This window comes from Numida meleagris, chromosome 5 (assembly GCF_002078875.1).
Source record: "Numida meleagris isolate 19003 breed g44 Domestic line chromosome 5, NumMel1.0, whole genome shotgun sequence".
NCBI lineage: Eukaryota > Metazoa > Chordata > Aves > Galliformes > Numididae > Numida > Numida meleagris.
Window position 1 is genome coordinate 4,415,568 of NC_034413.1, and position 26,385 is coordinate 4,441,952.

Genomic DNA, 26,385 nt, shown 5'->3' on the forward strand with positions numbered 1-26,385 from the left:
GCACTTATTTTGGAGTATTCAAGGGACATGCAAGAAAGTTGATGCTTTAGAATCATAAGCAACATCACTAGGCAGTGACCACTGTCTCAATTTAAGATGTGTTTTTTTCCATTAAAGCAAGCACGTTGGAGACCTTGACCTACCCGAGACACACAGTTAACACCACTGGTAATGAAGTTCTCAGCACCATAAGAAATAACATTATTTCTCTTTATTTGATGTCAGTGGGGACTGCTTGGAGCTGCTTCCTGAAACACAGCATCTGTCCGAGCTCCTGCGTGTCATGAGTTACACAAAACATGCACTGCTAAGAATGAGAATTCACTTGGGCACTGTAGCTGAGTTCCACTTGCTGGATAATCAGCGCTGGCACAGCGGCTCTGTGTCACTCTCCAGTCATGAGACAACACTGCAGCTCGTGCTGGCTGACACTTCCACCCCTGAAACCCTGTCCTCTTGAAAATGCTGTACCTTTATGCTCAGCGCTCACACATTTGGCTCCTCCAGATGAGCCAGCAGGAGGAACGTGGCAGCCATCGCTGAAATTCTTCCGTGCTGCACACTGTTCTTGTTAGAAGCAAGCTGATATGCTGCACAATATTTGCTGCGCTATTATTGTGCTTTTCAGTGTTTTATTTTTAATGTGTTGCCTCTTTTAGAACGCTTTGCCATTTTATTGCATGTTTGAGACAAAGAGCAATCTGTAGGACACTTTGCCCTAGCACCCAATGAATAAAAGGCCCTGCTTGTCTGAGCACTGAGAAAGGTCAGCCATGGATTCCAAGAAAGCAAGCATCATCTTCTGAAACACAAGAGTGATGTTTGTATGAGGCTGGTTACAATGCATTTCCTCTGCAGGGCACTGAGCCTTGCACCTGACACTGAACCACTCGCTGCTTCACCTCCCACCCTGCTCAGCCTTTTGTTTTGACCTCTCCTGCACAGTGTTTGGAATGGGGAATATTTCTTACTATTTCTGTCTGTGCACTGTTACACAACGGGCCCTGTCCCATTTGCTTTCCAAAAGCCTATTACTCACCATCAGTTCGCAACACAAATGTGACAGCACCCTGTCTGGGCACGCTGAGCATCAAACTGAAAACTCTTCAGTCACCCCAACCATCGTTCAACTTTTTTTGTACTGAAAATCAAACTATTTTAAACATGGATTTTGAAAGAGAGCTTATGCATGTTTGCATAGGAAGAGGAACGACATGTTAAACGGAGGGACATGGTCAGTGGGCACGGTGGGGACGGGCTGGGTGATCTCGGTGGTCTTTTCCAGCCTTAACGGTCCCATGATTCCATTCCTTTCTATAACATAAATTACAAAGTTAAGACAACCGAGTTTCCTAGACTTGTAACACCCATTCTCCCACCTAACGGTGCTTTAACTTTGCTGCCCTTCGTCCAAACCCCGCCACCCGAACTAGCAGAAGCGGGGCCGTGCTCGGCACAAGGCAGCACTCCCGCACGGCCCAGGCCGCGCTCTCCGCACAGGCGCTATGTGCTCAGCCCGCTGCCCGACCCCCGCCCGGCGCTTTCACCTCCCCGGCTGCTCACACGTTGGAGATGCTCAGAAGCACAGGAAAGGTTTGCAGCCACCGAGTTGAGCGTCAAATCGCTTTCAGTCCCGAACAAAGCGGACGCCCTTAGACGCTTCAGATCGGCATTCCGGCAGCAGGTGAGCAGCCTTATTACGGCAGGAGGTGAGCAGCTTTATTAAGGCAGCAGGTGAGCAGCTTTATTAAGGCAGCAGGTGAGCGGGGACTGCAACCGCGGCGCTGCTGCGCCCTCTCCCGGTGTCCCCGATGGGGCCGGCGGGGACGCGAGCTTCGGGCGGAATTCACTGGAAATAACGGATTCGGTCGGATTTGGCCAGCGAACGGACTCGGACTCCCGCGAGCTCCGCCCCGCCGCGGGACGACGCGAGGGCAGGGTCGGCTCACCCCCAACCCCCGGCTCCCAGCCCCGCCCCGCCGTTGCGCCGGGTGAGAGCGGCCCGGCCCCGCCCCGCCCGCTTCTCTCTACGGCGGCCGCGCGGGTTCGGGAGCCGGCAGAAATGGCCGAGTCGGATGGAAGCGGAGAATTCTCCCCGCGGGGTTCCGGCTCTGCCCGCAGCCGCCTCTCGCTGCCGTCCGCCTCTCGCAACGGCTCCGTCTCGCAGCGCAGGCAGCGCCGGCTCTCGGGCAGCCTGGGCCGCCCGCCGGCCTCCGAGAAGGGGGAGGAGGAGGAGGAGGAGGAGGAGGACGAGGAGGAGGAAGAGGACGACGGAGAGGAGCCAGAGCACGAGAGGCCGCGGCCGTCGGAGTGCTCCGACAGCGGCGGCGATGAGCGCAGCAGGAGGATGATCCGCAACCAGTACCGCGAGCTCATCTGCAGCGTGCAGCGTGAGCGGGGGCCGGGCGGGGCTGCCGGGGCCGGGCGGTGCGCGCGGCGGTGTCCGCACCGGACAGGCTGCGGGACGGAGGTTGCTCCTGCCCCTCTGCCCTGCGCTGGGACAGCTCACTTGGAGCGATGCGTCCAGATGGGCAGTGCTCAGCGCGGGAGAGACGCGGAGCCTTTGGAGCGCGGCCAGAGGAGGGGCACAAAAACGGTCCCAGAGATGGAACCCCTCCCTGCGAGGGCGGGCTGAGAGCTGGGGCTGTGCGGCTCCTGTGGGGAGGAGGAGGCTCCGGGGAGAGCTGGGAGCGGCCTGTCAGTGCCCGAAGGGCTGTAGGAAGGGAGGGGACAGACTCTTTAACGGGGTCTGCTGTGATAGGACAAGGCGAAATGGTTTCAAACTGAAAGAGGGGAGATTTAGACTGAAGAAGATCTTTATGGTAAGGGCGGTGAGGCACTGCACGGGCTGCCCAGAGAGGTGGTGGTGCCCGTCCTGTAGACACCCAAGGTCAGGAGATGGGCTCTGAGCACCTGATGGAGCTGTGGGTGTCCCTGTGCATTGCTGGGGGTTGGACCAGATGGCCTTTAAGGTCCCTTCCAACTGAAGCTATGAACAGCTCTCCAGATAAGCACCTGTGTTTCTGCTTCTTCCGCAGAAGTTTGCACTGTGTTGCTCTTCTCATTAACGCCTTACAACTGTGGTTTAGTAAGCAACGCCCAACTTAGCAGGATCTGGTGCTGATTGTTTCCTGCAGGCTGAGTGTGTAGAGCTGTTATAAAAGAATACAGCGTGGTTTATGGATGGGCCAGTCTGTGCTTGTGTAAGAAAAACAACAGTGCTGTCTATGCCAGTGCACTCAGCGCATTCTTAGAAGAATGTGAGTAGTTGTTCGGAGCTGCACATCTGAAATCCTAGTTAAATCATACTTGTGCTTTTCTTATAAGTGACTATGTTCGATCTGGTGATGTTCTGAAATCACCAGGCATGTACTTTTTTGCGTTTGTTTATCCATTTGTTTCCTGGAAGCCCTTAATTTAAATGGGTAAGGTGAGTGACACAAAAACCCCAACAGTATTTAGTGGCTGCTTTGGCACAGATACGGATATTTAGCTGCAACCAGGAGCAATCTGGGATGTATCAATTTTGAGCCTCATAATAACTCATTTTGGAAATCGAATGTGTGTAATTAACACAACTTCAGTAAGACATGGGGTGTGAAAAGGACAGTTTTAAGGTGTGTGTATGTATGTATTGATACTTCTATGTTTAAGTAATTTAGGATTTCATTTGTGTCCTTCCCCCTAGAAAATCGTGAGGATATGCTGAGTTCAAAAAGCAACAGGCTGACAGAAGCTTTGGAGGAAGCCAATCAACTATTCAGTGGAGGTAACGAATCCTGTAGTCCTTGACAGTTAGCCAAGTGTGAGGAGATGATGCTTTAATAAATGAAAAAGGGCAAGAGAATGAAGCTGACATCCAAGTACTTTGTCAGAAATATGAGAGCATAAAGTTAAGTTGAAGAGGAATTGTTTGAATAAGGTGTTATGAGAAGAAAATCTAATTACAGTAATGCGTGTTTGCACTTAGATATGCTTCTTGCTTTATCTTGACTCTGTAGGACAGAAGTAGTACACAAAAGATATTATTGTAGATGGGTTTGTTTCGCTTGGAGGGGAAAGAAACTCAAACGTACCAATGAAAAATGCATTTCATTCTACAAGGTGATGTGTTAGTTCGCCATGCTTGCCCTTGTTCAAGTCATCCTCTCCTTTTCTCTTTTTTTAATGGAAATGTGTTAATGTAAGTAACTGCGTTAGAGGTCATTGCAATATAATGATTTACAAAGCTCCATACCAAGGATCTTCTGTATGTTCCATTTTGGTTTTGACAATTGTGTGTTACTAGCATACAGTCTTTTTTTCTTCGGTAACAGTTTCCCGTGCACGAGAGGCAGCGCTGGACGCCCAATTTCTTGTCTTGGCATCAAATCTAGGAAAGGAGAAAGCCAATGAGCTGCGCTCAGAGATCACAACGTTTGATTCGCTAACGTTTGCAGAAGATCTGGTAAGTTCCAGGCTTAGGCTTCGCCCTATTTTTTTTGTAGAATCATAAAAGAAAAGCCTCAGATTGCCAGGCAGCACCTGCAAATTCTGATAAAACATAACAGTATTCCTCTGAATTTCTTGAATTAATTTTCTGGTTAGTTTTGTTAAATGCTTTAAACCATGTGTTCAGCATTTCCGGTTTGTGTAGGTGAAAATCTTAACTTGCAAATGTAGGCATTCCCCTCTCCCCATTGCTGTATGGCTGCTATTATATCACAAGGATTGGTGGACGCGGGGTTCAGCCAAATACGTTGTTCTATGATATTTGAGAAGCTAAGCTTCCTGGAGGTACGTGGTGTTCAGAAGCTGTAAGACCTAGTGCAAAATGCTTTGCTGCTCCATACATCATTTAAAGACTGTTAAATATTGGTTTTATTTACCCACAGGTATCTTTTTCAGTGCATTACTAATGTTGCATAGTGATTACTGGAAACAAAAACACTATGTGTAAGTGGAAATCTACCACATGAGTTCGTTTCAGAAATCAGCAAGTCTTTTATTGGTGCAGCTATTGAAGTGGGGCTCATAATCACTGTTGGCTGAAAGCCTGGATTAACCTTATGGGGAGCTGTTGCTACAGTCAGAGGGGTGATGGCAGGTGTCAAGTCTTGTTCTTGATTTCATTGACTGGGGACTGGATAAGAAGCACTACACTCCCATTTTCTCTCTCTAATAACTAGAGGACTGTAATTCAGGTGACCTTTGTCTAGGAGTGATGATAGTCTAATGAAAAACATAAAAGGCTGTGTGTATTCTCCATTGCTGTCACTTGTAATATAAGAAAGAGAAGTTTGTTGAAGGGGGGGAAAAATATGTTTCTTTGGATCTGGTGAAGTGTTTGGAAATGTTGGAGTGATTCACATTTGGAAGCTTAAGATCCCTTGAAATGAGATTTAAATTTATGCTCCGTTTTCTTACAGTCTATACAATGGTTTTTCCATTGTGGTTTGAAGAACTACATTCATTCTCCATGAAACTGATTCATTGCAAAGCACTAATATTGGATTTTGTCATCCAGTGTAGACAAAAATGTCTGATGTTAAATCCTCTGTTTAGATGCAGCATGACTCTTACCTGTGTAAGTTACAAGTCTGTGTTTTTCCTGTGTTGACTGTATCTTTGGGAAAGCCAAAATTTCCTTTGCTATACAGTGATGTTAAATAGTAACTTAGCAGGACAGGCACTGTAGTACGGGTTTTCACCTTTGATCTGTCTGCTAATCTTTCTTGATGTGCATTTTCATTGCAGTTTTCTTTTTCCTTTTGTAGCTGACATTCATGGGGATAAATCGCACGGAAACGGATGGAAACGACAGTGATTCTGAGAATGTGTCAGGTGGCTATTTACCTAGTAACGCCTGGTATAAGCTGGGAGAAGAGGCAGAAAAGTACTTCAGGAGAGCACCTTCTTTTCATTACATGTAAGATTATTGCAGCACAAGCTAACGGCCCTAAGTGGTGTTAATTCTGATTAATTACCTTTAAAGCCCTGGGCTTGAGTAGAGTTTAATCTCAAGTCAACAGGAGTGTCAACAAGAGCTTCTTTGTGGCCTCTGTTCTTGTGGTACAAGGAACTCCTTGACTCCTAAGTGTCAGTATTTATTTGATTCTCTTTTGACTTGCATGCAGCAATAATATCATTTGTGTCTAGCAGGGGTAGCCCCTGAAATAAGCATCACTGTAATTGTAAGAAATTCGCTGAGTACAATAATTTGGTCATACAGTATTTGATACTTGATGTTGGACAGCTAATTGAGATTTAACACTTGTTTGCACTTTCAAGCTGAAAGTGCAAGTACAAAACTTTTTATGATCTTGAGACAAAAGTGACTGTAAGACTTTTTTCCCTTTCATTAGTTGCATTCTGATGTCTTAAGTAGTGGTGGGCTTCTTGCGTTGGTGGACGTGTGAATATTGGGAAAGTTTTATTTCCAAATAATTGAAGTGTCCTCATTTTCAGTAAATAACTACTACTTCCTGAGTCCAACTGCTTTTTATCCGAGGTCTAAATTATTAATCACTGTTTTCCCCACGTGGTCTTTTTCATACATGTATTATTTCTATTCTGCTTAGGTTGGGATCTTTCAAGTCTGAACCTCCTGTACCCAGGCAACGGATTGAGAGGCAGAGAAAGGCTCCAGGACGGGAAGAAAAACGGGCAATGCCTGCTCAGGTTTGTGAACTGCTATCTTTATTAATGATGTGTTACGACAGAATAATATCAAGTGACATGTAATTCTTTCTGTTATTGTTTTGGGATTTGTAACTCTTAACTGCATAGTACTAAAAGATTCAGACTTTAATATTATGCCTGCTAATTTATTGTGTGGACTGCAGTATTTTGTGAACTGAGCAGAATGAAGTAGGATTTCTGGACTAATTGTTTACTTTCATTTTCCCCCGCTAGCTTCTAGTTTTTTCTTTGTTGTGAAAGGTTCACTTCCAAGAATGGTGTTTCAAACACATTTAACAAATATAAAAAATATCTACAATGAGTGACTGACAGATCTTCCAAATCATCAAAAGGTCTGTGGAGCTTGTACGGCACTGCTTATGAGGAGGTGTCAAATGCCCAGTTATATCCACAGAACTGTGTCTAAATACAGCAGAGAATGGTGTTGGGTTTTTTCTTCTTTTTTGCTCGGTTTTCAGAGAGAAAGGAAATTCTCACTCTTCATGAGTGAGAATTTCCAGCTTAATGAGATTTTGCAAGTGTGATGGTATATTTATGAAAATATAGAGATTCTTCTGAGTCTTCTGTGTCTCTCTAAGATACTGGTACATCTCAAAGAGGAAAGAGGTTGAACTGATTAAAAAAGAAAAAGTAAAGAAAATGCTCGATTATTCTGTTTGCCTACCTATTCACTTGCATGGTTGGCCATATTCCAGACTGAAATGCCTGGAACAGTAATCATCAGAAGAGACCAAGACAAGTTCAAATGAACTTATTTGCTCTGACTTGGAAAGGAAGGGCTGAAAACACATCAACTGAAAGGTCACCTTTCATGTTGTACAATGGGAATTCATTCCTAAAGCGCTTTGTAAGTTGTCGCATGCTTGCAGAAGTGTCTGTAGCTGTATGTGTGGTATAGAGAAAATGTTATCTGTTACAGAATGAGTTCATAAAGGGTCAATTTCATACCCTTGTCTTATAACAGTTAAAAAAAATGGAGGAGTCTCATCAGGAAGCTACAGCGAAAGAAGTAGAGAGGATCTTGAGATTATTACAGACTCATTCTCGAAATGATCGTAAGTATGCCCAGGACCATGTCCAGCTCTTGAATGTCTCCAAGCAGGGAGGTTCCACAGCCTGTTTGGCAAAGTCAGTTTAAACTATTTATTTATTTTTAAGAGGTAAATCAAATAGCAACGTACCTCAGAATTGGTCTGCACACACACGCGTGCGTATGTGGGCGAAAAGATGGAATGAAATAATTCTCTTTTTTCTGCATGCATACAGTTGTGAAGTCGGCATTATAGCTAAGTTGCTTTAAACACTGACTTAGGTTTGAAAGTGAGTAGTGACGTTAAGTTAGTGTTTATATGTATTAGTTCTGTGGGTATCATCTTTTTTGGTTTTTTGTTGTCTTTTTTTTTAACGAAACCATTTTGACATTGCCAGCTTGTACTCCTATTTTCTTCTTTGATCTTGTGGTTGATCCAAACTCCTTTGCGCGCACTGTGGAAAACATCTTCCATGTGTCCTTCATAATAAGGGTAAGGCAAGACAAGTTCTTGAGATCTTACCTTAGATGCTGGAATTATATGGAAATCTTGATCTGTTGTTTTTGTTTAGTGTGATATTGGAAGAATAGGATTTAAACGTTAGAATTCCTGATTAGCTCTCCACAAACATTCTGTGATATTGTGGAAACTGAATAAAAAAAGAAAATAAGACTATTTTTGTACTAGATTTTTTCTTGCTATTCCAGCCAGTTTCACAATGGTGAAATGTTTGCTATTAATATTAATTTCAAAAGAGTTCAAGCATACACATCTTAGTATAGAAGAATTATTACAAGCATTTAATATTTACTGCATTCTCCTTTATAAGCGCTGTAATTAAATATATTCCTATTTCCTTGCTAATTAGGATTATTTATCAATGTATGTTCTTGTTTATGATGATGTAATGTTGTGTTAGTGACTATTTAGACATATCAGTGCATGATCTTATTTAGATCTAACATCTGAAATCTTAAATCCTACTGTGTTTTTTAGGATGGTCTAGCAAGATTAAAGCTGGATGATGATAAATTGCCAATAATAGGTATGTTAGTCTAGCTCTAAAAAACTGTTTTTATTGTCATAAGACTGAAAAGTAGCTATATCTTTATGTGTTCACAAAGCTTTACAGATGTGTAGCTGAAAGAGCAGAGACTTGGGGATAAGCAGTGGATGTAAGTGAAGGCATGAAGAGATTTATAAGAGTAATTGGAAAGTTTGAGATTTTTTAAACATAGAAATATGGAAAACCTCTGTTATGGTGATTTATACAAATTACTAGTAATAAAAGGTTATTCTGTTACCTTCTAAGTGATGTTTTGATTAAAAGTATATGCATACTGCTGTGTTTTGAGGAAAACTTGTGTATCCTTTGTTTATCCAAGTTGAGAAGTGCTGCAACTTTAAAACAGTTGAAAAGGAAATGCTTGCCTATGTGCGAGGTCTCCAGTTCTCCTTCTCACAGGGTACCAATGGGATTAAGACTTGGTGGGATTTAATAAAACACTCAGAGCCTTCTGGGAATCTGGAAAAAGTTAGTTTCCAAATTTTTAAAGAGGTAAAACCAGAGAAATTTCCTAAGCAGCGTATAGTACAGGCTACTGTGAGAGAGCAATTTAGTGGAGTATGTATTAGTGATACTGATCTTTGTGAAGCTTTTGTGTTCCTGAAGGATCCTGCCTTTATAACTGTAAAGATTATGGAAATAAAATATTTTGAACAGAGCCTGTAGAGAACGCTGAAGAAAGAAATGATGATCACAGTGCTCGAGCACGGAGCCAAGTCGTCATTTCCCTGAGCCATGCAGAATGGAGGGTATTGTACTTTGATACATTTCTTTTCCCCAAAGTTTAAGAATACATCTCATAGCTGTGTTATGTACTCAGACGAGGAGGAATGTTCATGTATATATTACTGCGTTTAATTTTATGGATTCAAGAACAACCACAAATCTGAATGTTTTTAACCGCAAGAAAATGGGGAAGTGGGATGGCAGTTTAATTTTTAACCCATAAATCCCTGTCGGTTTAAGTGCTTTTGACTTCAATGACTTGCTTTTACTATTTTGTGAGGACTTCATAATAACACAATGTTATTTCCCCTTATATGTGATACTTGCTTCTGGAGGGGAAGTATGTTTTCCTCACTGTTTGCTATTTTTGATTTAAAAAAAAAAAATTCTTAGCATTTAAAACTTTCTCCTCAGAATGTGCAGAACAGACATTCAAAATAGTGCTTTAGTAGTAGAAACTTCATTTACACCTGGTGGTAACTGCAGTTGTATTTAAGTAGTTCAGCTCCTGTAACTTACACTCTTCTCTCACTTCTAACTAGGAAATTGTAGAAACATATGAAATAACAGAGCCTATGATCAGCCCACCTAATAGCAATGAAGATGAAATGGAGACAGCTTAATTCTTCAAGTAAGTTCTCATGCATGAGTTCCTTATGCATGTGGAGGAATTGCAGAGAATTACCTGTGATAATACATGTAGAAGCCCTACAAGCTGGGTAATTGTGTAACATCCTGGCTTTCCGTATTCTTGATCACTTTGTGGGTCATCTAGTCTTCTATACGGTAATTAGCTGACAAGTTCTTTATTTTCGTATTTGATGGTAGTTCACTTGTGTCATTATATTGACTTACATTCCTGAAACTTCATGCTGTGAAGAATCACATTGTAGTTTCTGTAATTTTTCTTACAATGTACTGACAGCTGAGCTGGTTAAGAAGGGCTTAGCCTGTCTGGTTCCCTCCAAAAGCCTTTAAACAATAGGACTGAATTACTTCATTATTTCAACTGTGTGGTAAGTTCTAAATCTTAATTCTTACTTTCTTCTCTTTTTTTTTTTCCCTCCCCAGGTGCCTTAAAGAAAAAGTACTTTAAAATGTATTCTTCAATTCAGATTTTATCTGTATATATTGTAATATTAAATTTATTTTTATGGAAACATTTGGGTACTTTAAGCTGTCTTGTATGTACATTATCATATACTTTCAGTTTATTATGGTCTATAAATTGCCTTCTGCAAGTTCAGTGACAGCTGAGAGCTTTCATAAAGATGAAACGCTGTCCTGCTTCTATCATCCTCTCACTGATAGCAGCCTGCAAGTGGAATTTACATGGTTAAGAAGCTCTCATACAACGGCCTCGGCCTATCGATCCAGCCTGTCCAGATCCCTCTGTTTGTTTACCAACAAAACCGAACAAACACACCCAAACTAGCGGTTTCACTTGCACTTCATGGGGATAATAGTTCGCTAGGAGCTGGCTGAAGAACGCAGGTTACTGATTACGGTGACAAAAAGCGCTCGGGGGCTGACGGTACCACACCGCCCGCCCGTCCCCGTGAGCCGCGGGGCTGAGCCGGGCGGGGCGGTGAGCCGGGCGGGGCCGGGCCGCCATGCGCCGCGCCGTGGTGGAGTACCGGGGCTGGAAGGAGGGCTACCGCTGCGGCTACTGCGCCTCGGCGCATGGGAAGGTCTCCGCCGGTGAGCAGGGGGAGGCGGGACGGGCCCGATGCCGGGAGCCACGCTGCTGTGGGAGCGCAGCCGCCCTCACTAAAGATGGAGGAGCTCTGCGGTCTCTATGGGGAAGCGCGGTGAAGATGTCGGGGCCGCTCCTCCCGGCGGGCTCCGCCCGCGCCGTGCCCGCAGCAAAGATGGCGGCGGCGGCCGCTTCCGGGCGGTGCGGGGCGGCGGGCGGGGAGCTGCTCTGAGCCGGGCGGCGGGGAACATGGCGGCAGCAGGGAGCTCCCCGAGCATCGTGGAGTACTTCGGGGGAGAGGACGGGTACCGCTGCGGCTACTGCAAGAACGAGAGCGGCAACCTCTCCCATGGTGCGGGCCGGGCGGGCGGGGAGCGGGCCAAGCCGGGGGTGCTGAGAGGCCGGGGCCGGGCTCTGCGGTCGGCCGCGCCGGCGGTGAAGCAGTGTCTCCTCCGCTAGCAATAAAGTTACCGCTGATGAGATGAGGGGTGCCCAGTAGACGCGTCATGCTGTTGGAAGGGTGATGCCCTTCACCCTGCTCAGTTACCAACCCGTGCTACGGTAGTGAAGGGCCGTCCCTGCGGCTCCGTGCTCTGCTCTGGGGCAAGCGTGCAGCAGCAGGGCCGCGTTCAGCTCTTACGTGCTGGCAGTAATGCCCGACCTTGGGACCTTCTCCTTAGGCTCCTTGCTTTGAGTCCCAAACGCGTCTGATGCTGCTGTTTCGTCCTCCAGTGGTAGGTAGCTGCATACAGAAGTTACAGGTTGTTGTGCGCTTTGAGTAACAGAGGTGAGCCTGCTTGCTTACGTGAGGCTGTGTTTTAAGGACGAAACCTCATGTTTCCCAGGTGACTTCTTCAGAGAAAGTCAGAGCTTATCTTCATGGTGAGACTGGGAGCTTAAAGCATCCCTGTTTGGGCAGCCTCAGGCAAAGTGCAACACAGGGAAGGGAATTGGGAGAGAGGGGAACTTCCACCCGCGCTTCTGATTGTAGCCCGAGATTTATATTGTTGCTGTCTTTTTAATGTTGAACGCGGTGTTGAAATTAGTCACTTATGAGACTGATGAATATGCCAAGTCCTTGAGAGACATCTATTCAAAAGTCAACGTTAGCTGTAAACTTTTCTGTAATTTCTGTAGAACTTGTTACATTTTAATGTGTTAAAGCCTAGTTGTCACCAGTCAAGTGTGTTACTGTTTCTTTCAGGTATGTGGGCACATTCAATGACAGTTCAAGATTACCAGGACCTCATAGATAGAGGATGGCGAAGGTAAACTTAAAATGATACCAAAATGTCACCAGCTTAGAGTCGTTCTCCTTTTCTAATTGTTTTCCTTGACCAGGAAATGCCACTTTTCCTACGGTCTGTTTTTAAGGGTATGTGGATAAGTAGTTTGTCGTCAGCATTGCAGCTTGTGCCTGCAGAAGCTGCTGAGCTAATAAGGAGCAGAAATGAAAGAGTGTAATGTGTGCAAGGAGAGTGTAGCGGAAATGCGAAGTTGTGGCTTGAACCAGTGATAGAGCACCTGGTGGGAAGGCAAGGCCAACCCAGGGGAGCACAAGTGCGTGCATTGCACCTGAGTGACTGGCTCCACCCCTTCCCAGACCTCATTTAAGGGTTGGCAGTGGAGGTGAGGGTATCTTGCTGGAGATCCCTGCCTACCTGAGGCCTTCTGAGAGTAAGCAGATTCTTTCCTTTGTTTCTGTGTCCGTGGGTGCCATATTTGGGCATATCCGCACTTGCTCCAGCCTAGGCCTTTGCTACTCTGCTATCATTGCTGTGCTTTCTGTCGTGTTATAGTGTTACAGGGAGTTCTCATCACATTCCTCCCAGTTAGGTCCTGGGAAGGAGTCTGGACATTTGGGTGGGAATGTGCTGGAGAATCCAGGGAATTATTCTGATACATGGAAAGCATGCTAGATGCAACATGCTTTCCTTAGTTGTGCTCTCAGGTGAACTTTGGTTAATTAATATTCATTTATTCTAGATGGATAATGTTTAAATATAACGGTAAGAAGCTATAGAACTTCCTTCTCAGCTTTTGGTACTACTTATGTAAGATTTTGTTACTACTTAAACAAAAATGTTGGTTAATGTTGATATTGTAATATAAGCAATCACAAAAGTCAGTATGTATTTATTATTATTTTTAGAAGTGGAAAGTATGTCTACAAACCTATCATGAATCAAACGTGTTGTCCTCAATATACAATAAGGTAAGAAACTTGGAATATAGCAGTGTAACTGATTTGACCATTTAAAGTGTGTCCAACCATTATGTTTGTTGGCTTAAACACATAGGACTCGAAAAGTTCATCTGTTTCTCATTATACCAAGTATATTCTGGTGAGTTTGTGCGCAGGCACACTGGCAACTCTGTAATGTTGCTGTTGGCTCTGTAATGTTTTCCTGTAAGCAGTCTGTACCCTTCCCTTTTGTTTTGCATTGCAGTCCAAGGCAAGAGTTCAGTGACTGCTGTTTTGTTCCATGGTACAGGCGAACCAGAATGTCTGTGTCTCCAAAACTGCTTTAGTAGACTGAATAAGAGAGGCTATCAATTGAATAAGTATAAATGGTTCTAGATATGCTTTTCTGCCACTAGTGGCTAGGTTCAACGTTGTGTCTATGGATAAATAAGTGAAAAATTCTAGTGCATTAGCCTTCTAAGGAAAGCTTTTCTTTCTGCAGTGCTTCAGGTCACACTGGCATGCTCTCCTGATTATTGAATGTGTGTGTATTGCTATAATGAATGATGTTATGGAGTACAGTAGAGCATAACTTTATTAAATCGAGGGTGTTGATAAACTATTTGACCACTTATTATTTCATACATTTCTTTATATTTAGAAGAAATATATGAATCGCTTATACTTTTTTTTTTTTTTAAGATGCCAGGCACTGCGTTTTCAGAGCTCCAAATCTCACAAGAAAGTTCTGAAGAAAATGTTGAAATTTATTTCTAAAGGAGATGTTTCAAAAGCGGTGAGTGAAGGTAAGAAATTCCTAGCGTTTGGAAAAAGCACGACTGATGCTGAGGATCAAGTTGCTGACTGAGTGATTGAATGGCTAATACATCAGTGTGATTTGTTTGTTGGTTTGTTTTGTTTTCTTCACCATGCAGTCCCCTTTGTGAAGGCCTGGCTAGGTTGTGTCTTTACAGCATTTTGAATCAAGGGCACGATGCAGCGCAGAGAACGAAGTGTGGCAGCTGCCTTGCTCCACTGAAGGAGCTTTTTGCATCTACCAGTGTATTTTTGTTTTTATCTCTAGACAAAAGCTTGCTTTGTAGCTGGCACTGTAGAGAATCAGACTGTTATTAGCTGTCATAAAAGTGATGATCTGGAGATGACCAAGCAGGATAGTGAAAAGGAAGAAGAAACAGGAAGAAGAGTTTTTCTTCTCAGGTGACTGAGAGGTGACACTTTGCTTATCCAGCACCAAAACCAGCTACTTTCAGTTGTGGTGGAACCTGCTGTGTCAGTTCTGAGACCTAATTTCCGTCTTGTAGACTTGTGGTGTGAAATGAGTGGAGACTGCCCCATTTTAATGAAAAAAAAATAAATCTCATTTATAAGATGATGCTAGTAAGACTGGCGAAAAAGAAGCTTTCAGTTTTCAGACTCTTCCAGCTGTATCTGTTGGGAAAACAGTTGCAAAATTGGAAATAAGTTGATATTGATGTTAGTGGTGCAAGGTGCGAGCTGTGATTACACAGAGATAAATTAACTCGTGCCATTTTTAATTGCTTACAGAAGAGCCTATGGATTCCCATGTAGAGGATGCAGTCTCATGCGATTTTGCACATAGAAGTGAATCTCACGTCAGTGAGGCTGAACTGACTCCATTAAATGAGGATCACACAGACAGAGAGGAGAAAGAAGATGAGGACAAAGGAGAAGCAAAAGAAGAGGTGAATGTGAAGAAGACAGAGCTGGGTTCTCTTCAGATATGTGGAGATAAAGGTGCAGCAGTCCCTGGAGAACCATCACCTTCTACAAAAACTGTTCATGCACCACCCAAGCCAGGTAGTTGAGTTTCTGGTAGTAACTGGAACATGTTTTCCTTACTTGCAGTTTTTTAAAGCCCCTCTGTTTATCTTGCCTAGTAAATCAGGAGTTGTTTATTTTATTCTGTGTATCCTTGCCAGTTTATGTAACTATAGTGCATATATTGATAGGTGCTGCATGTTACTTGTTTTCTTAGTTTTTCCTGGAAGTTGCATTGATTTCCATCATGCTCAGCTTGCCAGTTTAGTTATTGAAAATACCTATATACAACTGATAGTTTTAATGTTTGAAAGCAACATAGATTGCAGTCAGATAAGTCAAGGTGATTGAATGTCATCAGACATTGGGATCTATTTCCAGCTTGGAATACTTTTGTGTGCAGAAAGATGTACATCCAGCTTTCCCTTTGTCCTGTGGGAATGTAGTTACTCAGACTTGGTACCTCGAGGTGTGTTTGTGCAAGACAAAGAGCTGGTGCTGCAAGAGTGCTAGCTGCAGGGTTAGGTTAAGGCTTAATTGTTTCCTGTGCAGCAGTGGGAAACCAGTTTGAGATCTGGTAAGTGTACTGCAAGTATTGTTTTTATGCTTCTTCATACCTGTAGGTATGGTAAGTATGTGTACTTAGGTAAGGTAACCTTGAACCTTGATCATCTTAACTTTGATACAGTTATACAATGTGAAAACTCATGCTAAGAACTGATGAGAAATGGATATTTGTTTGTAGTGTTTTGTGTGGAAAACATGTGAAATATTGGTTGCGCTTCTAGTTACATTAATTTCAATGTAGTAATTCTGATAGTCGCTTCCCTCCTTGCCCAAAATAGGAGTTACCCCTTAGCAAGCTTTTGCATCACAGTTGTAAAGATTTCCAAAATACTGCTTTGGTCTTTAATGAAAAGCTTTGAGTCACGTAAACTTCATTTTGGAAACAAACTGTGTGGAAACTGACAGCAGGTGGCAGTCTTGGGCAACGAGTGCTGATTTGGAAAGGGTGGAAAATGGTCTTCAGTTATGTTAATAACACTGAGTAACTTTAAACATTGCAAATGCAGATAGGGGAACTTTGAAACTTAGTTTTTTCTCAGTGTTTCAGGGGAAAAAAAGGGAGTTAATTTTATAGAGAAGAAGTATTCATTAAAAAGCAATAATAAATGCATCAGATCCTTTTCTTTCTCTTTTGAGTAGGTGGTGTCAGAGGTCAAATTTAGTTCAAAATTTTCCAGATAGAGAGATGTTTAGTTTTCATCTTGGAAAATGTAGACTTATTCTGTAATAAGATTGTTTAATTGCGTTTTTATTCTTTTATAAACAAAACAGGTCATTGTCCTATAGGAAAAATGGGCTGTTTCTGCACAGTTTCAGATAGAAAAGGTTTGCTTATGTCTGCATGCACGCCCATTGTTTTAAGAAGTTTTTCTAGCTAACTTATAGCTTATAGAAGATATGAGACATGAAACAGAGCCCAAGGCAGATGAAGTGCTGTAACATTCTTCAGATTTATCATGGGTATTTAAAATAAACTCATCCACTGACTTGTTTACCCCTGGTCAGATCGCATAACGTCTGTAATGGTCTCAGGATATTTGTCCTTTTCTGGTGAATACTTTTGTCTGGATGAGACAAATACCTAAAAACCGTAGGTGAGAGGTAAGGATGCTGGGTTGTGCAATCTGCTTGTTCAGCTGTAGGAAGTCTGAGGGGTGTAGAAGTGGCGTTAGCTCTGTTTCTGAGACCCCGAGATGCTCTCAGCATTTCAGCTTTAATGGAGCCCACGTGGAACAACTGGACTGAGTGAGCCCTGAGGAGCTTGCCCCGGCAGAGTACTTACAAACTCTTTCCAAGTGTTTTCCATGGTTCACATAGAGGAAGTCTTTAAGTGAGAACCAGAAACATTGGTAAAAATGTATCCTGCAGGTTGCAGCAAGGTCACATAAGTAGGGGTCTTGTTGTCTGTTATATTTCAGGTGTTACTCTTTTTCTTCCTGTTTGGATATGTTCCCTATCCAAGAGAATCTTGATGTCGTGCAGTTGAGACAGCGTTGTTGTGAAAGTCTTATGGATCCTGTAAGTTCTGAGCCATTGTCTCTGCACTTTGGGTAACGGTAGCTACATATTCTGAGATCACCATCCCTTTCCTAAGTCTCCTTGTGGCCTTTACAAACTCTGATTCTCGGTGGGCTGAGCTGTTGGCATGATAGAACCAAGCTCAGCGTGCTTTGTCTGGGAAAGTAGTTAGCAAGGTGCTAAGAAGTAATTTTCGGTGGCTTAGAAGTAAAATCTGTTTCCCTTACTCCAATTGCTATTCCTTGTATCTTGTTCTCACAAAGCTGTTCTCTCTGGTTTCTGACTTTTGTTGTACCTCTAACTAGAGCTTGTGCTCGGGGTTTAATTAAAATAATTCAATTCATGTACGTCTTGGAAGGAGGCAGATGAGCATGCTTTTTTAACCATCTTGACTGTAAAATGAGCCAGGAAAAACAACGATGATAAAATAGCATTTTACCCTTTAAATAAAATATTGCTTTTCAGTACACTGATATGAACCAAAACAAAATTTCCCAATGAATACCCAGAGTGAGTTGAGCCATTGTGTTCTGTTTGCTGAGTGCATTAGAATAGTTGACAGCTTTACCCATGCTTGAAAACTGGTTCCAGTATAAAGTATTTTGACAATTTCGATGGTGTACTGGTAACAATAGATGAAGGCAGTGGCTCTGAAGGCTGCAATTCTCTGCATGTGAAGTGAACCTAAGCACATTGTGAGCCTTTCACCACTTCTCCTACCATTTCCAGTCTGCAGAAGGAGGCTGCTGCTCGCCCTTGTGCATGGGGAAGGTTTGAAGTGGGTAGAGGACAAAAGAAAGATGTCGTTTTTGGTTAAAAAGTTATTGGTGAGAAGGGAAGAAAGCTCTAACCACATTCTCCTAGGCCTTCTGGAAAAAATGATTTCCAAGTAGTTTCCAGCCCTCCTAGAGAGTGAAGTGGGATAAGCCATAGTTAAGTCCGGGTTTGGATTATTCTTTATTTCTCATAAATATTAGCCGAGTTGGAAACGTGTTGTCTTCTTAATGCTTCAAATGAAAGCACCTCACCATTCCGGGTACGCTCCCACTAAGTCTTTCAAAAGTTGCCAGTGTGTCTTTTGCAAATACGTGGATTTCAGGAGGAAAGCTAATGGCATAAAATACTGCTTCAGCAGTTTGTCATAATATTTGTTACAGTTTTTGTTCTGTGCAAGATATATGACTCTGTACTTCCCTCTGTGGGGCCAGTTTGTTCCATTATTCGCCTCCTATTGAAACCTTGAGTATTATGGACTGTTCTTGGCCTCCAGCTCATCTACCGCTGTATGTAAAATGAATAAAAATACAGATTGAGAGTTAATTTTATAAGAAGTAACTGGATTAACTGGCTGATAATACAGTTGTGAGTTTAGCTTTCCCTCTGTATGGAGCTTTCTGCAGCAGCTGTGAGCCTGAGACGGGTATTCCCTGAAAATTCCTGAATTCTTCCACTGCTGTTTCCAGCAACGCAGCAGCTTCATATGGCCTTAATGCAGCTTCTGGAATGAAGTGAGATATTCAGTTACTTCTCTGTGCTTCCTGGAATAGCTGATAATGGTGTGTAAAGGTGAAAGAACTGAGTGTTAGGAGAAAAAAAAAATCTTGTTTTTGTAAACTTGTAGACATCTGGATTTATGCATTTAAAATCAGTATCAATTAAAATCATGAAATGTGGGGAAATTGCAGCTTGGGAATGGCTTATTTGTTGGGTAGCATCCTTTCAGCACATTTGGTGGGTAGAATGGACCACGGGCATCTTTTTCTCATTGATTTCAGTTGAGCATTAATTTTGTAGTACTTGCGTCTCTAATGCAGTAGAGCAATTCTTTATGAATTTGACTGTGAGGTTTTTGTGGTTGTGGATTTGGTTTTGTGCTTTTTCCTTTCGATATTTCAAGCTGATCCTGGTGCTGTTTGGATACGAGGCAGCGTAATACCACGTGTTAAACAGGAGCTTTTTGCTGTTCTGTGAGATGGATTTAAGGACAGACTTGAGAGGAATTATACTTGTACTACTCTTTAAATACATGCCTGACTCTGGATTAGAAAACTGTAGAGGGGAAAAAAATATTGCAACTTCACTTGGCACAGGGCATCATCACTAGCTGTAAATGTGGAGGAACGTGGTGTGTTCAGACCACGATCTGCAATTACTGATCACTTCAACCATTTCTTTTCAGTCATCGTGGAAAGGCTCCTTGTTTGTTGCAAAATGTGGTGCTTAATTCTTTCCTTGTTTCCTTGCAGGCAAGGGGGCTGATCTGAGCAAGCCACCGTGTCGAAAAGCAAAGGACATACGGAAAGAAAGAAAACTGCAGAAACTCCTTCAGAACCAGAGGTGCGCGCTTGAAGGCTCTCCACTTCAAGCAGAACATCAAGCTTTACTCTTGCAAAACTCAAAGTCTGCAACAAACCAACCGAAAAGTATTGAAGACTTCATTTTTGTCCCTCCACCTGATGATGCGCTGCACAAATTGGAGGTAATGGCTCATTCACTGCTGTTGAAGGCAAATGACAGGAAAGTCTTGTTGAGGAGTTTGTGGATCTCTGCAAATGCTTAGGTGTTTAGTTTCTGTGGCTTTACTAACCAGCTGTAGTTTAAATCTTAGCATATATGCGATACATGGTGATATATTTGGTACAGCTGAGCTCTGTGTAACCACAAGGGGGTAATCTTGCACTTGCAGTCTGCAGAAAAGAGCAGTACAGTGAACAAAACACTAGTAAATTGATTTCATACTGAGTGACTTGAAAATGAAAGACTTTGAATTAACTGTTGAATGATGAGAGACATTCAATATTTAGTTTTGCAGCGTATAAACAGTTAAACTATCTATGCTACTGAATCTTGACAAGAAAGCAGTGACTGTTGATAAAACTAAACAGATGAGAAGATAGCTCTTTATAAATGTCAGTGGTATGTGTTGATGTCTTTGGAAACAGTAAAAGTTATTGTTGAAACCAGCCTAATTATTGGTTGCAGCTAAATCTATTTTTAGTGTAGAGGCAGTCACTTGGAAGACTTTTGGACATGCTGACATTTGTTAATTGTAAACACAATGGCTTTTTCCTCTGGAATCTGAAAAGCTTTCTGAATATAAACACTTTCCTTTAGCTATTGATTATCAATGATAGAAATTGAATTTGAATTATATTTCTGGTACTTATTTGAAGTGGTGATAACTTAAAAGATGCACCCTACATAACTGACAAGAAACCAAAGCTGATCTATCATTGCTCTCTTCCAAGTTTCTGATAAGTTACATAACAGAAGCGTAATGGCCTTGAACATTTTCATTAAGATGATGCAGGGAGAATTTAGTGGAGAATGATTCTAACAGGTTTTTTTTTTCCTCAGATTGTTCCTTACTATTGCTGACAGGCTTTTCTTTGTAGGTTAGAACCATTGGTGTTTGTGAGAATGGAACCACAGTGAAAACTACAAGTTTTTGAAATGAACGTGTCTTTAAATATGCTTGAAAGGAAATGCACTGTTCATCATGTGATAGCATGCCTTTGGTCAGGAAGCAATCACTAAAAAACGGTTTAATTTATGGATTCTTAAAATTTATTTTCTTATATGTAAGGGTGGTGGTAGGAAGGACGCACAACATCCTATCTAAAGTAATTTCTAATTGAATAGGGGAACGTTGCTTCCTCTTCCTCTTTTAATTTGAAAAAAGCCCAGATGTCCCCTTGGGACCATTGCAATACAAATGTGGTCTTCATCCAAAGAGCACTGATATGAGTCTTCCAAATGCACGAATCCTTCAAGTATTTTTCAGTATGATGAGAGAACACAAGAACAGAAAACTTGAATACATATCAAAAATCTTTTTAAAACGCCAATCTGCATGCCATTTATGAGTATTAGTTCCTGAAAGCCACTTACGTTGTTCTACAGATGTTTTAGTAAATTCATCATTTGAAAACCTTCTATATAATTCAGTGTAAATACAAACGCCTTCAATAAAGTAAAGTGAGTTGAAGAATTGGAAGTCTATTATCTAATAGTAATTGAAGTGTTAGGGTTCTTTTTCAGGAAGTGAAGATTTCTCTCTGTTGTGATGCTTGTATATGTATAAATGTGCAATTATTGCATGATACTGTAATAATAAATGTGTTTAACTTCTTCTGAAGGTGAGGGTTGTGAGATCATCTCCGCCAAGTTCACAGTTCAAAGCCACATTTCAGGAGTCTTACCAGGTCTATAAACGTTACCAGATGGTTATTCACAAGGACCCACCTGATAAACCAACTATAAATCAGGTCAGAAGGCCAAATGAATTTTATGCAAAGCTCAGCTTCCCCTCCATTTCATGCATCTTGCATAGATTCTAGAAAAAACAATTGTGGATTTTATATCCATCTTACGCTCAGGAGCATGTAAAATACCGTATCAAGTAAAATCAACATTCTGAAAGTGCAAACCTTTGATATCTCTTTTTGAGTGCTATGAATATTTGTTCTTAATTGCAGACAGGAAAGTTAAGAGAGTTAGATGGGTATGCTATTGAGAAAGAGCTGGAGGAGATGAGGCTTTGGAGGTAAAATGTCATGGAGCATATACATACAAATCTCCCAAGAATTAAAAATGGCTGGATGCTTGCCCTGATAAGTAGCCTCATTGGCTTTGGTTTGAACGCATCCATATGTGGAGGAACAAGCATGATCAGAGCCAACATGCGCGAAAAGGAATTATCACACCTACACGTTGTTGGTTTAAGGGTCACTTAAATTATGTAAACCTCTTCATTTTCCATTTAAGCACATCAAGAAGTGATCAACTCACTCCATCTAAATTACAGATTGTTAGTGCTTCTTGTAATGACCAGGCAGTGTCCAATAGCTGCCTCTGTTGGACATGTTACCTCTCAAATACTACTAAGAAAAAAAGTTTCAGAATTTTGGAGAAAAAGTGTATGTAGCAAGAATATGTAATTGCTAAACTGGGGTCAAATGATGGGCCATTAAAAATTAATACATTTGTACACTGAAAATAAAATTTGTTGTTGGTTTGTTAGATACTTGGTCAAAAAATAGGTTGAGTAAACTGGTGGAGAGCTCTAGTGTTATATAATTTTTATTCTTTAATGGAGGTATCAACAGTCAGCTTAAGGTTAGTGTCAGTTGCCATATAAACATACTTTCCCCTGTAGAAGATTTACTTTTTATTATATTTAATGTAGAGTACTGACTTCGAAGGCTTTGAAATGGATAGGAGATCTTCCACTAGCCTTACCTTCAGAAGCATATTATCTGATCATATGCACTCAAAATAGTATGCTTGTATTTTCCTTGCTCTGAAGGTGAGGTTAGTACCTGTCTCCTTTGAGGACCCACAGTTCAAATCATCCTTCAACCAGTCAGCCACTTTATTTGCCAAGTATCAGATGGCTATACACAAGGACACACCTTCTGAATGTGGCGAAAACGAGGTACAGTTCACTGCATGCACCTTTATGAAAACGTTTTTACTGTGCAGTTAAATGGCGGGGAATGGGATCTGCTAGAATGACTCTGAATATTGGAGTTTCAGTTTGGGAGGGAAATTGTAAACAAGTAAGGAGCTTCTGTGTTGTTTCGTAAGCTTCTGTGGTAGGCTTCAATCCAGGAGAAACTGAACCAAGGAGAGAGGGAGTTTGCACCACTCTCTCATACAACGTTAGTAATATGCTAAGTAGAACTGTCATCACAGGATTTTTAAAGAGGTTTGGAGCTGAGATTTCTGCTAGAAATGGGATAAGGGTATGGAAATGCATTTTTCGATGACAAGTATCTTCTGCTTCAAAGTTGTTTGTTACTTTCATGCTTTTCCGTAATTTTTCTTTGTTTTGCTTTCTGTAATAGGTTAAGGTTTTCAAAATCTCAGTTTCATTCACCCTTTACTGCCAAGCATAGCTCTTAACTAGAACCCAACTTTGCAGTAGAAATAGTGCAAAAATACTACTTTGGTTGGTTGCCTTCGATTCAGAGTGTCTCGTGTATGAATGAGAGTCTTCTACAATAAAAAAAGGTATTTGAAGGATGCTAATCCTAATCTAACAAGGCTTAAAACAAAAAGATTAGTGGGGTTCTGAACAAGCAGCCATTCTCTGGTTCTTTGGCAGGTGCCACAACGTGTCCATTAGCAAAATTAACAAAACCGTTATCTCAGATCCATCGTTTCTATCTTCTGAAAGCGTAAGACTTGAGTATTGATCTGGCAGAGCTTTCGCTTCTTGAGAGCAAGGCTTGCAGAAGTGATACCTAGCAAACTGTGGCTGCTTTCCAGGTGGAATAATAAAACCACATAACCATTTTTGGCTTTAGTTCAAGAGAATGTAAGGGGAGCATGTTTGTAAGATCTCTGTAACGCTACTGTGGAAAGCCGTAAAGTTTATTTCGCTTTGTTTTGTAACACAGTAAGACTTATAACAACAATAATTGGTGCCTTTTTCTTAATTTACTGATATAAATGGAGTTAATTATACTATGGTAAAAATTGGAAATGCAACAAGGAAATCTGACCTATTTAGTAGATTTGTAAAAAGCGTTACCTGGTCTCATCTCTGACTTCATTTGTCTGCTACGATGAATGTATTTTAGCCTTAATGCTTAGATACGCTAGCATGCCTTTACTCTCGAAATTGTGTTGCTGCATTAACAGGGTGGTAAGAACTTCCAATGTCTACTTATTCTTTGATCAGTTATGGATTTTTTTAAATAAAATGCTTATATTATGAATCAAGGGCCATATCAATGACTGCTTACAGCTCAGTTCTGAATGGCAGCTGGTGCCCTGTTCTTCTAGTCCCTTTTGGGGCAGAGTGTATGGCTTGGTTTAGGCTTGGGTTTGATGGCCCAAATCATGCATAATTCATTTTTTTTAATTATGATCTCAGGGAGTCTAGAGCAGGAAAACTGCTCTACAATGTGTTACACAAAAAGTATTTTGATCTTTCTTAGAAGCCCTAATACTGAATCCTTGTGGGAGGAGAACTATTGGAATCTCTTCTACGAATGGACAATACCAAGTAGGGTGAAACTGCTCCAAGTTATTTAGGACAGTGGGAAGTGCTATCTGAAAGCCCTCTTTTTTTTTTTTTTTTTTTTCTTCCTCTTTTTCAGACTTCAATATATCATACAGACATTATGGAGCCAGGCATTTCTTTAAGTAAAGGTAGAATGAAATTCTGTCCTAGCACAGGGCTTTCTCAGAGTACTAACAAGTCTGCTTTGGGTCTTAAACTGGCGAATATCCAGAATTTTTCTTTGGATCTGAAATTTAGCTTTTAATCTGTGCAGATAGATCTGTGTATGGTAGATGAACCTCCTGAGTTGTTGAGCCTCTTTCAGAGAGAGTTCTGCTCTCTTTTATATTTGGGGAATTTCTAGTTGAGGCAAAGCATTCAATTTTACACTTGGCTGAACATTTCATATTCAGAAACCAGCCTGCATTTAAATTCAGAATCCAACGAAGATTATTGTGGGACGTATTAACGAGTTCTTCTTGGAATATATTCTTAAGCTGCTGGCATTACAACCGCCTCTGTTAGCTAGACTAGTTTTAATATTAACTTTATTGCATTAAAATGCAATTTTAGGAATGGATTTATAATTTTTGGTGATTACTTAAAAATAACACTAATACGGAAAGTTATAAAACAGTTCACAGTATTAACATACGTGAGCCACGAAGCTGATTATTGCTTAATGAATGTGAAAGAAGGCCTAACGCAACGTGTATACATCTTTCCATCAAGATTTTACGTGAGGAGGGGGAATAGATGGTTCTAGTACAGGGAATCCATGGGATACCCAACACCAAAGAGAATCTGAGCTCTCAGGCAGGGGCTGCCTGGTATCGCTCTGAGAGCGATGCTCGCAGTGTTTGGTGTCCTTTGGGTCAGGGGCTCTGTCTGGATCATGCCTTTTCCTCCCAGCTTCCTCCTCTCTTGAGGAATCTCCAGTGGAGGCTGCAGCAGTGTTGATAAGCTCATGGGTGCCACGTTGCATCTCTTCTTCGTTTCCTCCCTCGCTGCTTCTGCCGTTAATTTTGTCCCTGATTGACTGCTGGGATTTTTTTCATTTGTCATTTTAGAAATGCCTTGTGTGCTGTGAGTGTTATTAATGAACTTTTTGAAATAAAATATCGGTAAAGCTTCTCTTCTTGAAGTGTAAACGTTTGGGAAGCAGGAAGCCTCTCTCCTGGGTTTGTAAATCCCAAGTTTCAATGTCGGCAAACACTTAACAGCCCCCTGCATCCTTCATTTTAATAGTGCTTCCTTCACAGCCGTATCTGGTTGTGCTTTTACAGTGTGAGCTGGTCTGCATGTGGCAGAGTAAGAGAAGATCTTCTGCTTGAGGACGTATGGCTGTCTATTAACTGCTAAATGAAATACAAGAAAATAAACATCCCGTGTAATTAGGGAGACAGACTGTGTTCCCAATAAACAATTTCTTTAGTGGCTTGTGAGCAGCGCTTCTACCTCCTGCTCTGTGAAACGGCACCGAGTCCACCAGGCTGTGTCTTTATGAAGAACGTGGGTTTGTCCAGCCTGGCTATTTAGCAGTATAAATGAAATCAGAAAGAGCTCTGTGGCTGCTGAGTTCATCTAGTAGTGAAGATTCTTTGGATGAAGCTTATTTTCGATGCGTGCAGGGCTATCAGCTCTTGTTCCAGAGCTGGCGATTTCTACTAATGCACAGCTGCGGCAGCTGTAAGGTTGAATTCCCCTTGTGACTAAAGGCTTGCAGGTTGTATGTTCTGTTCATGCTGCTGTTAACATCTGGTCAGGCTCAGATACTAGTTTACCTTTAGCAGTTTTACTAAAATACGCAGCAAAATAAAAGCTATTTGCAATTTTTTTATACTGTTTTGCACGTTTTAAAGAAATGCCATTGTTCTGCTGCTGTTTCTGATTCAGCGTCCTGTAGCCTTGTCCCTGGCGTTCTATCATTGAAAATACATCTTCAAAAATGCATTGCTGGTTGTCTCCTTTGCTCCTGTACTCGATCACTACAGTGTTTTTTACTTTCTCATTCTGCAGTGGTGGTCTCATTGGAACATGGTGGTTTCTGTAACGTCTGGCAGTGTTGCTGAGCACAGCTCCTATTGATGCAATGCTATCTAC

The 26,385-nt window shown here is 41.8% G+C and overlaps 2 protein-coding genes across 7 annotated transcripts in view; both read left to right on the forward strand.

Moving 5' to 3' along the window:
* NSMCE4A (NSE4 homolog A, SMC5-SMC6 complex component) lies at positions 1,679–10,664 on the forward strand. The gene is made up of 11 exons (XM_021400266.1): positions 1,679–2,390; positions 3,689–3,769; positions 4,317–4,447; positions 5,757–5,908; positions 6,561–6,660; positions 7,646–7,736; positions 8,110–8,204; positions 8,709–8,757; positions 9,436–9,527; positions 10,047–10,135; positions 10,576–10,664. The coding sequence occupies exons 1-10, from the start codon at positions 2,063–2,065 to the stop codon at positions 10,125–10,127; spliced, it is 1,200 nt and encodes a 399-aa protein (XP_021255941.1). The 5' UTR covers positions 1,679–2,062; the 3' UTR covers positions 10,128–10,135; positions 10,576–10,664.
* ATE1 (arginyltransferase 1) overlaps positions 10,815–26,385 on the forward strand; it is a 71,497-nt gene continuing 55,926 nt past the window's right edge. The window contains exons 1-7 of one of the 6 annotated variants that reach the window (XM_021400262.1): positions 10,815–11,205; positions 12,405–12,468; positions 13,353–13,415; positions 14,088–14,191; positions 14,952–15,224; positions 19,517–19,749; positions 21,410–21,538. In XM_021400262.1, the coding sequence (XP_021255937.1) occupies positions 11,118–11,205; positions 12,405–12,468; positions 13,353–13,415; positions 14,088–14,191; positions 14,952–15,224; positions 19,517–19,749; positions 21,410–21,538 (954 nt within the window). In that variant the 5' untranslated portion in view covers positions 10,815–11,117. Of the gene's footprint in view, positions 11,206–11,339; positions 11,553–12,404; positions 12,469–12,839; positions 12,878–13,352; positions 13,416–14,087; positions 14,192–14,951; positions 15,225–19,516; positions 19,750–21,409; positions 21,539–22,578; positions 22,708–26,385 lie in introns of those variants that run through there. The other 5 variants (XM_021400263.1, XM_021400259.1, XM_021400260.1 and 2 more) reach the window with 5 other exon arrangements.